The sequence below is a fragment of the Lagopus muta genome, chromosome 3 (genome assembly GCF_023343835.1).
Source record: "Lagopus muta isolate bLagMut1 chromosome 3, bLagMut1 primary, whole genome shotgun sequence".
In the NCBI taxonomy this organism is placed as follows: Eukaryota; Metazoa; Chordata; class Aves; order Galliformes; family Phasianidae; genus Lagopus; species Lagopus muta.
The window spans coordinates 21,783,712-21,796,080 of record NC_064435.1 but is presented as its reverse complement, the minus strand read 5'-3'; the positions used below and the strand labels follow the sequence as shown (position 1 = coordinate 21,796,080).

The window sequence follows — 12,369 nt, the reverse complement described above, 5'->3', positions numbered from 1 at the left end:
CTGGATCAAATGCTATCTGAAGTCATCAAGAATCCTTCAACCAACTTGATGGCTTCATTCTGCCTCCATTTACTGTTTTAATGTCTTTGAAAAATAATATTCCCACACCAAACATTTCCCTATTAAAGTACCTTGCAAATAACATAGTAGGACCATAGTATGCTCATTTTTTCAGATTAGCACTTCCAAGAATTTCAATAACACACAAAAGATACACAGCATTACATGAAACCAACCAACATCAAACTTCTCTTACAGTTATTTTAGTTAAAGTTTCAAATTAACTCACTTGTGTGTAATTATGAAATTACTATACTGATCCTCCACTTACTTTGAAAGTGATTAATCAAAGTCAGAGAAAACCAGCCATCAACTGAAGTATGTTTCAAATTTCCTATTCAGGGATAAGTCTAAAAAGATGAACCAATTTAATTTTAATTAAATCCTCATTTAGAAGCATGAAATAAATGTTTTCCATTTAATTCAAATTAAACTCCAGTTCCAGTCCAAATTTCAAATATTCTTTGTTTCTGCTACTTTATTACACATGACAGATTAACATTTCCTTTTCTTCTTGTGCACACATGCAACCAACAGACTTGATTCCATTAAAAAAAAAAGCATGTATACTTTTAACAATAATAAAGATATTATTTATTCTGCCCAAATGATTTTACTGATGTGAAGGGGTGAAGGTGCATCTTCCAAACCATGGTGAAACATTTATGTTGAATTCTACAACCACACATACTTTTAATCGCACTTTATTTATAGCGCAATAGTTTCATTATGTGAACTTTCAAAACATTTCTTCACTTAAGAACAAGCTAGACAGATGTAAGAAAATAGAAGAGCAGATAACAGGAGAAGTGCCTACTGTGGTCTGCAATTACATACGCTCACTCACAGACATTTCAAAAGCTGTAATGTAGAAACAGCTCTTTGTCACTGATTTAGTCATACACACCTCACAATTTAATGCTTTCACAGCATTAGTGCAGCAATGCTAATACTCTGTCGTTCTGTGCTGGTTAGTAAAGCAAATAAGAATGAGTGTGAATCTTCATAATGAACTGATTTCCTCTCATTAGTGAGCTCTTCCAGATTTCACATAGCCTCCCCTGCCTTACCTCAATAGTAGCTTCTGGATTTCTGAAGTTGAGCTCAACCCAATACTGTTTGCCATTATCTCCATCCTACATTTTCCTCATTTCCTTACATCCTGCTCTGTGTCATTTTTCCTTTCTGTGAAGAGCCACGTGCTGATGAGGCAGTATCTTGGCTGAAGGAAACTAAATTAGCACGCCAGTTGAGCACCCTTTCGTGATTCCCTACAGAAACAGATCTGAACTACTAAATGTGTCCACTCCTTTATGTGGTTTGCACTCTTAGTCCCATAAGCTGCAACTATCTGTCAATCTTTTCTGCGGGAAGACAGGAATACTGGCTCTGCATAAAGCAACGTGGCAAAACCTCTTCAAAAAGTTCTTTAGAGTATTATGGAGAAAAATCTCTCTCATCTCTAAGTTTTGCCAGAGGATAAATGACATTTTTCCTATCTTGCTTTCACAAAAATATTACAAGAACTCTCCACATGAAACGTGCTGATGTTAAGCATGCTATGCCTTTTGCACAGCAAGTTGTCAAGTCTTGCAAGCTAGCTGCTGCCATGCTAGCATATCACTGCCGAGCAGATTCAGTACATGTAGCTGAACCCAGTGAAGCTAAGCAATGAATTATCAATAGCAACTTAAGGAAAGTCAGTAAAAGATCAGACTTTATTCATACACTTTGCAACCTGACATACCTATATTTGTTTTCAATGTCTGAGAACAATTCACATACTTTTATTTTACTCTGTATGTAGTTTGCCAAAAGTAAGCAATGTTGAGTATTTATGAATTTCATTAAAATTCCATGCTATATGTGCTGAAAAATGGGGGGAAGTTCTATTTCCATATCTCAAAAACACAACTCCACAACTCATTACCTGAGCTGACCTCCTCACTCATCACAATGTTCCCAGTTGCCTCCTCCTCCACCACCTCCGCGTGCAGCCCAGAGCAGAACTGGTCACAAGCAAGGCAAATGAAATCCCTTCAAAATTTGCTTCCTCTCTAAGTTCTGAAGGCAACAGATACTCCAAAAGAAATTATTTTCCAAAGGGTAACACATCTGTATCTGTGCCTAGCATTTTCACAAAGAAGAGGAGCTATGAAGGAAAGTACCTGAATCCTCTCTAGAACAGCTTACACACCTAAGTGAACACCAACCATGTTTTAATTAAAGCCACATTAAGTCATAACTTGAGGTTTGGAGGTCACAGAGTACAAAAATGCACTTCGTTGCTCAGTGTTGGTATTAGTATAGGCTTGAGCCACAGAACACTACTCAAAAAAAAACTGTTACATATCCTATTGCTATCTGGAGTTGTATTTCTCATGGTGACTTGTACAGGAATCAATTCCTTTGACACCAGAGGGAAAAAAGAAGGAAAAAAAAAAGCATAAACAGCATTATTTTCTGTTACACAAACTTTGCCTGGTACCAAGGCCCACTGCAAACTCACCCCATGAAGTTCAGCCACACCATAGCAACTATATTTCAAGCTGGAAGAGCAGAATGTTCAGAGGCTGGGGAATGAGGGAGGCTTTGCAGCAAGGACATCCACCCTTAAAAAGTCTAGAAAGCTGTCTCATATTATTGATACAAACTAGAAAATCCAAAAAGAACGGATAGGATGGGCTACACAAAAGTAAGAGAAGTTTTGTGGTCTGCTGCTACTTCCTAGTCCATCAGCAGAAGAAGCAATCTCTCCTTCCCCTGAGACCCTCCTGTATTCAAAAGGTAAAAAACATTAGACCACCAAAAGCATCATGGCAGTACAGCACCTGCAGCTATAGCTCCCAAGAGCATGAGGTCATCAGGACAGATGATGATCTTCAGCAAACTTATGTACACAGGCATTTCCCTAACTAACTCTGGCATTTTAATCAGAGCAAATTTCTGAATGGACAGTTGAGACTCCAGCTTTGCAGCTAATTTAAGTCAAACTCAGCTGCAACATTGGTAACCCCAAAAAGGGATGATTCTCCCACCAGTTCCAGACACTGAATTTTTTCCCTAACCTGGTCCCAGCACCACGTTAACCGCATCAGTATAAACTACCACTTGTTTGGTTCATTTTTGGATGGATCAGTTATCAGAAAGAGTTCATCATACAGCTGCCTAAAAGTTTATTGCAACAAAAATGGATGATAAAAACATACAGAAACAGGAAGAAAACCCCTTTGAATTTACAGCAAACACTTCAACCCACGTACAGCCCAGAGACACGTGAAGGTCCCTTTGCAGGCTGCTGGGAAGCCTGCAGCAAGACGTACACCAGCAGGATGCACCCTTCTCAAATTCCAGGTGCATGCTTAAATCACATCATGTCACAGAGTTCGATCACCACTGTACAGACATGTTCATACACTGTATCACCAGTTGTTCTTAGAGAATTTCATTTCAACGTGGCACTGTGTTAGACATCACACACTGCAGCACATATCTTTGTGGGCAGACCAGCACAGCACAGAAGGAACAACAGAAATAGGAAAGAATTACAACCTTCCCGAGGAATCCCACCAGTGAGTGTTACCACAGCTCACTGCCCTTATTCCACAAGATTCTAAAGAGGCTGTAAAGTAATAAACAGTAAGATACAATCAAAAATCCATATTTTAAATCTCTTTAAATATTAGCTTACTCTATCTAGAAACAGCAGGGAAGATCTCAAGTTACAAATTAACAAAAATCACCTCATAGAAAGTTCTTAAAAGGGAACGACTTTTGGAAGTATTCTCTAAAATTCTCTTCTAAAGATAAACGAAAGCACTAAAATAAGAAACTAGTGTAATATATTTTAAGTAGGCTGCTTTAAATTAAAGGCAGTAATGCCAACGATGACCTCTGAAATAAAACAATAGACACCAATGAGACAATTCCATGTGTCAGAGAAAAAAATAAATGTAAGCATTCCTTCTGTTAGAACTGACTACACAGAAAAAACACCTGGCAATGCCAACAGAGCTTTTTTTCCTCAACCTCAACTTCTGGCATAGAAGATGGAAAGGAAATTGTTTCCTCAATGCATGAAAAACTTGGCTAAATCAGTCAGCAATACTGAACAGGACAACTTCCTTGAACAGAACAACTTCCTTGGTTCTTCAACTTTATGCAGCAATAATTCTCACTTCAATTTCCATTTTTAGTGCAATATGCTGAGAATAAAAAACGGGGAAATGGTAGATTGTTATAAGATACATCAGGCATAAAAGGTTATTACAAACAGATTAGTCCAGGATGGAAATGACACAGGCTAAGCAGGAGGCATGGATAATCTGGGTAAGTGCCATGGAAAAATAAATATCATGATTGGACTTAAAGCAAATGGAAGCAGTTCAAATTGGCTTCCTCCAATTCACTGTAGAACATGTGATGCCCACATGTCCATTTCCAACAAACCTCATCATAAAATAACAAAGGCCAATACTGTGAAGTGTTGAAAAATGCATCTACCACCAGCTTCTTCTCTTCTTCCATACCGTAGCAACATGAATTATTGCAGCTGCCTGATAAGCATGAAAGAGGTTTTTTTGTTTTTTTTTTAAAGTGAGCTACCAGCATTCATCTGAAATGCTCTATCCTGTCACTAAGTGTTGACCTTGCAAAGAAGAGCAAATTTTATAAAATGCAGGCTGCAGTTTTATTGTTGGTCTACATGGATCAGCACAGAGCTGTGGCCAAAAGCACCAGCTCCACTCCAAACACTTCCCCCGTCCATCTGTGTGCTCCTCCATCTCCTCTTGCTCAGTTCCAGCAGGTTCATGTTTTAGATCATTTACTTTGTCAAACTCCTTGTTGAGGCCTCAAAAATGCCAGTGTTTGCTCACAGAAAGGTCAGCAGGAGCTCCTGGTAAGGGCTAGGCTGTGCCTATAAGCAGCAGCCCACGCCTTAACTGCCTTAAACTGATAATGAAAATCACAGCCTCATAGGAGTAAGTGAATATAAAGAAAATACATATGATATGGGTGGTCTTAGAGAAAGGATCTCAAAAGCTGCCATTCTTAATGTTTAAAATTAGTTTAATGGCAAAGTGCTGTTAATCTATTTGTTAACACAGACAAATATCAGCAGTGGGTAGACTGTGATCAAGTTAAAAACTTCACAGCTTAGATGATCTTCCACCAAAACCAGCTCCCTTATACGGCAGATTTGAGACCACAGCTTAACAGGCAAACACAAGACATTTCAAAAGCCCTTTACGAAATTCCATCAAAAAGCATGACAACTCCTTTAGAAAAACTGTTAATCTCTGCGTTTTCCTTACATAAAATAAATAAAAATTTTAAAAGGCCTCCAGAAACAAACGGATAATAGGGACAGATATCATGAAGTCACTGGAGGGGATATTTAGAGGTCATCTAGTCCAACTACCCTGCAATAAGCAGGGATACCTACAGCTAGATCAGGTTGCTAGATCCAGCCTGACCCTGAATGTCTTCACAGACGGGGATTCCACCACCTCTCTGGGCAACCTGCTCCAGTGCCTCACTACCATCACCACAAAAAACTTTGTACCTTTGTACAGATCTGCATACATACTTCAGTCCTTTTGTGACACAAGAGCACAGCTGTTGAAGATCAGCAGTGAAAGTCCAGAGCAGGAGCTCAAGTCTTGCTCTACAATCACACAGAAGCCCTCTTTAATTAACTCCCCTATAATTTTCAGACCCGCTCATCCCAGCAGGGCAATCAAAGGTAGATGCACACACTGTTAGTCTGATTAACAGTGCTCATTAAGCTGACTTGTGCAATCAGCCAATGAGCTTTTAATCCTGCTGAACAGGTAAACTTATCTAGCTTTGAGTCATTTTTATACTTAACAACAAATTCACTACTTCTAATGGCTGTACCACCATGTTTTCACAGAATCATAGAATGGCCCGGGTTGAAAAGGACCACAAAGATCATTTGGTTTCAACCTCCTGCTATGTGCTGGATCACCAACCACCAGACCAGGCTGCCCAGAGCCACATCCAGCCTGGCCTTGAATGCCTCCAGGGATGGGGCATCCACAACCTCCTTGGGCAACCTGTTCCAGTGTGTTGCCACCCTCTGGGTGGAAAACTTTCTCCTAATATCTAACCTAAACCTCCCCTGTCTCAGTTTAAGACCATTCCTCCTTGTCTTGTCACTATCCATGAGCATGCCTGTATGTTTTTTCCCTTTAAAACTGCTCCAAACTACTTGAGATTACTCTTTGTGGGACACTTGTCAGAGAAAACACAGAAGTTTCACTCCTCACCTTTAGCAAAGCACACCATGATTACAGCGCCACCAAAAGCACAAAAGAGTTCTGACATCGAACATGCAAGGCATAATTCTTAAGTGAGTGAAGTATGAGAGCACTGGGCTAACCAATGGCCTTGATCTTTGAGCTGCAAACCACGTACGATAACTTCAGGTTACACTTAACTCAGATGCCTCAGAAACAAGTGAAGTAACACTTATGATACGTATGCAGACAATTAAGCTTAACGCAAAATACTTGAACAGAAAGAAAGTGATTTTTTTTCCCACATCAAATTCCATTTTGCAACCCCCGCTTCTCATTCTTTCCCAGCTGAAACCAGCACAATTTTTCAGAGTAGCCAGAGTGTGGTTAAGCAGAGGAAGCTATGCTTGTTTGCATGGAATCTGCTATTTCCTCTCTGCCAAAACACTTGTTTAAAGAAGTCATGTAATATTTCTATTAAGCTGTAAATGCAGTTGACAAGGAAATGGCCTACTGGCAGCGCATTACCTTTGTGGCAGTGCCAGCCAGCCTACAGCAAAATAGTGCACATGATAATTTCAACATGCATTCCCAAGCAACAAAATTGTGCCTTACATAAATACCGCAGAACTCCAGCAACATCTAGAAAAAGCAATGAAAATTTGCCCAAGCTTTCATGCTTGCCTGTATCAATTCTGTGTCATAACTAAAACAAAGTAGGAAAGCATCTACATATGTCCATATGTCCTGTGAAGCTGTATCATATAACGCTGGGAAAGCTATTGCAACTTAAATCTGTGTATTTCTTGTTAACCACTGTAACAACTCACTAATAAAAATTAAGAAAAACTCTAAGTATCAAATACACAAAAGAGTACTAACAGCATACAAAGCCCTTAAAACCATAACGTAATTTATTAACAAGAACATATGTTCAATGTAATCCAGAATTGTCGTGTTAAATTACTTTGGCCTTTGATAGCACTCATTTGATTACAAGAATTAAACAGATTCACAAGCCTTCAAACTCAAACAGTGACCTTTGATTTATAAGCAGCTATTGTCATGCTTATAAAATCCTTTCCGATAACACAGTCCTCACCTTTCAACAGCCAGTGCAACTACAGGCTATTTTGTTAAAATGAATTCAGACATAATGAAGACTACTTCAATCAAGTACAAGCGAAAAAACAGCATGACCAAATACAACTGAATTCTCATCAGTAGTTCTTCAAAACGTTTTTTTCACGTCACCTCATATTGAATTAAATTACCCATTAAAAACAAGCGGTAGAGATATTTATCTTGTTCTTCTCAGCTTTCTTCTGAGTATGTTCAGTTCAGACACTGATTTTAAAATAGCTAATTACCCAGAAAAAAAAAAGTGGAGCTAGAAAAATACAAAGTTTCATTTTCAAAATGATGTAATGCCTCCAAGCTGCAGAACACTCACTAGCTTTAATTGAACTGCACACAGAAAAAGCTTCAGGAAACATCTTGGCTCCAAAAAGCACAAACGAAAACCAAGAATCCAACAGAATTAAATACCCTTGAACTTGCATATGTGCTACCTTTCAGTAATCATGTATGAACAGCACCTTCTCTCTGAGGAGTACTGGCTTACTTAGATCGAGATCCTGATATGGAACAGAAGTAAAACTGCATGCAATAATCTGGTATGTATGTTGTTTTTGCAGCAAAGCACAAAGATGAAAAATTTGCTTCTAAAAACACATAGTGCCTTTTTACTACCAAAGAGTTTTAGATATAAACAATCCAGGAATGGAGTATCTGTTGATGCCCAGTCGGTGTAGTGAGTCCACAGTTCATTTCAGAAAAGAAAACAGAAGTATGACTAACACTAGCAGCAGTCATCCAGACAGTTTTCCCCATGAACTTCACAGAGCAATTCCTTTTAAGTGCTACTTCTCATACGGTGACTAATTGTATTTACATTTTATTTTGCAAGAAGTGTATTAATGCAGTAACATACTGTAAGAGCCAGTATAAATATAAACTGCCAAGGGTTACTAGCATTAACAGCGCCCACTTAGGACAATCCTAAATTCTTTCCCAGACAACTTTCAAATCAAAATTCCCTTAAGAAAGGAGAACGGCCTCTCGGTTGGGAACTCTGCAAGTACAGCTGCAGTCCGAAACAGGCTCTGTACATTGCCTTAAGTCAATTAAGCAATTACTGCTGTCGATCTCTCTCACTCGAAAAACTTACAAATACACATTAAAATACAAACTGCAGCAAACAGGAAGCGAGACAGCAAATGAAAATCTTCTAAATTTTGTCCATGAATGCACAGTTTTATGATTCCCGTATCATTATTTTTTTCTTTTTCTTTTTTCCCTGATACAACAACAATAAATTGCCCCCACACACGCTTACCCTCATTGGATGAATATCAGCATAGGGAGGCTTTCCTTCAGCCATTTCTATTGAAGTGATACCAAGGGACCAGATGTCTGCCACACAGTTATAGCCAATCTCTTGTATTACTTCTGGAGCCATCCAAAATGGAGTTCCTATAACAGTATTACGTTTTGCCATTGTATCCTGTAATTATATTATTTATACAATTAAAATAGAGATGTTTATTTTCACAGATTCCTTTGATATTTATTCTATATTTAGAAATTAAATTAGCCACCCAAAGGTCAAACTGTAATGACTTCCAATTAAGACTAAACAGATTGAGGCCACCAGGTTTTAGAAGTCAGAGAGTTGTCACCTCAATCTCGATCATAAACCTTGAACAGAAGTTTGAAGTGAGATCAGCAAGCACTTGAAGTGCAGTAGGTTATAATAATAAACCACTAGAAACTAAATAATCTTGCAGTACATTAAATATTCATCATGATAAAGATTGTTAGCACCGTTAATTCCTCCTTGGACTCAAAATTCAAGGCAGAAGAGACTGTGTAAAACACAGTGAGGAGTAGTAAGCACTTTCAAATCACCTTTCCACAGGTACTTACCGTTAGCTGGCCAGCCACACCAAAATCAGCTAATTTTGCATGTCCTTCAGTGTTAAGAAGAATGTTTCCAGCCTTTATATCTCTATGTATTTTTCTCATAAAGTGCAAATATTCAAGTCCTTTAAGAGTAGATTTCAGAATAGTTGCAATTTCGTCTTCCGTTAGCTACAAGAAAACAAAATCAATAACACTTTCAGGAATACACGTAGGTTAAATGCATAGAAATAGTCTATTTAAAATATGATCATTTCAGGCTTATTATATACAATGCAGACAATGTACATTAAGTATTTTATAGACAGGAATATGCTGAATAGCACTTACAGTTCAAAACTCTTATCTAGTGACTTTATCCATATAGCCAGACTCCTACACCTCTCAAATCCAACTCTAGCAAGCAAACTGCAAAATTAGTAAAGGGGCCCAATGATACAGTTCAGATTATGGATTATTCTCTTGCCTGTCAAAAATTATTACTCTTTAGATGTTGCCATCCTTCATATGAACAGTCACGGTTTAGATAATATATAACAAAACATTTATTGCTAAGGTCATAAATATTCCTTGCCAAGTTATGTATTACCTCAGTCAAAACGGTGCTCACCCCCACATGGATGGCACATAGCAGGATCCTTCCCTGCTTCCCAGCCCTTTGTCTGCTGCAGAAGGTCAGACTTGCTAAGAGCATTCATTGCCCAAACTTCCTCATACAGTTTGTACAACAGACCACCACAGTGCTTCATTTGGAAAAGGAGGAAAGGAATGCCACATATTCTTAGTTTCCCAAATTCCCACATGTGAAGTGACTGTTAAATCTGTTAGCACTAACAAGAATCTGCTTTTATCCATCAACAGTTCCTAACTGCACCACTTGCAGCTTCTCACTGCTGACAACGTACAAATTAGAGAGAATGAACCCAAACAAGAACAAAGAAACACACAACAAAAAGCAAGGAATAAAGGTGAAAGTCTGTCCTTGAAAAAGGGGTTATTTTTAAGACTAGTCCCATCATGTTGTATGGGACTTAAGTAAACACTAATTTTTGAAAATAATTTGGTTCACTCTGCCTTTGCTTCATAGTGACACAAAGAACTACACCCATACAGATGTGCCCTTTTAAGCTTGTCAAAATCCTACTCAGCCTCGAAAATGGACAACTGAGATGTCAGGGCACTCAGATGCTAGAAGGTGCCAGTAACGACTATCACCTGTTCTTTTGATCCACAGACAATTACAGAAATGATTGGGAATGGATGCCAGCCAGATGCTTTGGGCTTTTTCTTCTATCATTCTTCTTTCTTGTTGCCGACTGATGCAGAAAATGAATGCTCCCTGAATTTCTGGGTACTTTTTCAATTATTTGTACTATTCAACAATTGCTAGATCACAACCTCACAGGAAAATATAATCAGACTGAATACGTGGGTCTTCATTTCAGCTGCAAATACAGAATCTTTAGAATGTCTAAGTATGTTAATTATTTTACTGTCTATGCAAAGGTTTCCTTCACACAGATAATCCACAAAAGTTATATTGCAATATAGCATGTTACTATGGCACTGTAAAACTGCATACCTGAACTGAGAGGAATCCACATAGCCGTAGCTGGCCCGTGATACTCTTCATTAAATGATCCACATTTTAATGAGCACAAGTATTTCTATGTGAAGATCATACAATACATCAGCCACAACTTTCAAAGTGCTCACAGACTGAACCTTTGGTCTCCAAAAAGCTTATTCCCTTACATAACATTTACCAGCTCAGAACACGACTGTCTATAGCTGTACTGAATATTTTAGCTTTCTCTGAAGAACTCTGTTGCTTGACTTCATTTCTTTTAAGGGAACCAAGCAAACAAACTTTAGTTTTAAAGCTAAAAAATAATAATAATTTAAAACTATAGTAATCAATGGTTAAACTACTAATATAAATAGAGGTGGCACGGACTGGACAGTTGAAAATACTCTTCTTATTTACTAGATTATGATGACATATAATTCATAAATCATCAGAAATAATGATCAGATCAGATATATCTTATATATCATGATCATCAGAAATAAAAAGTATCAACCCGAAAACAAAGTGGCACTTCATTACCAAAGAAAAGACAACGCAAGTACACAAGTACAAAAAAAGAAGAGAGGTTTTCATTTTCATTTATCTGCTTCAGAAATGACAGAGACAACTAAACAAGCCATCGGCTGCACAACTGTTCATCTTCATACAAGGACAATTGCTCCACACAAGCTGCTGAACAAAAGCTACCAGAGGAACAGTCAGAGTGAACCTTTTGCAGGTACCAGCTCCCCTAAGAACACTTCTCAGATTGTGCTCAACATTTTAAATTAAAAGACAAAAACACAAATACAATTCACCCCACACGACACAACTTTGGGAAATAAAACAACAAAAAACCAACCAACCAGCTGCTCATGCAACTGCAATGTTGATCATTTAAAGCACATCGATGCTTTAATACAAGAACTATGCAAAACAATTTGGCACATGTTTTGAAATGCAAGAAAGTATAAAACCTAAGATGAATATACTAATTTGCTTGCAACATCAGTTGTACTTTTCCCTCTCTTTTCACAATCCTACGCAGAAATTAAATTAAGCCACAGCAATTTCCTCTAGTTTCAGTTTTGAAAGTGTTGGTACATGTTTGCAGCTCTCTTCCAAAACAAAAACAAGAACCAAAACCACTCACCATCACTCTGTCAACCAGCTCCTGAGTTACTCATAACTAGTTTTAATCTTTTAGTAAATAGAACCATTTCCCTATTCCTGCTTCAACCCAGTCCCATAAAGACTGGGTATGAAACCCAGCACAAAAAGGCACAGTCATATGTGCACTGACTCAGAATCACAGAATGGCCAGGGTTGGAAAGGACCTCAAGGATCATGAATCTCCAACCCCCCTGCCACAGGCAGGGCCACCAACCTCCCCATTTAATGCTAGACCAGGCTGCCCAGGGCCCCATCCAACCTGGCCTTGAACACCTCCAGGGACGGGGCATCCACAACCTCTCTGGGCAGCCTGTTCCAGTA

General features: G+C 38.4%; 1 protein-coding gene across 1 annotated transcript in view; it reads right to left on the bottom strand.

Annotated features, from left to right (window-relative positions):
- The window catches only part of STK3 (serine/threonine kinase 3), a 130,396-nt gene that overhangs the window by 94,296 nt on the left and 23,731 nt on the right, over positions 1 to 12,369 (bottom strand). The window contains exons 5-6 of the mRNA XM_048940006.1: positions 9,312 to 9,476; positions 8,722 to 8,889 (exon numbers count right to left, since the gene is read on the bottom strand). Of these exons, the coding sequence (XP_048795963.1) occupies positions 8,722 to 8,889; positions 9,312 to 9,476 (333 nt within the window). The remainder of the gene's footprint in view (positions 1 to 8,721; positions 8,890 to 9,311; positions 9,477 to 12,369) is intronic.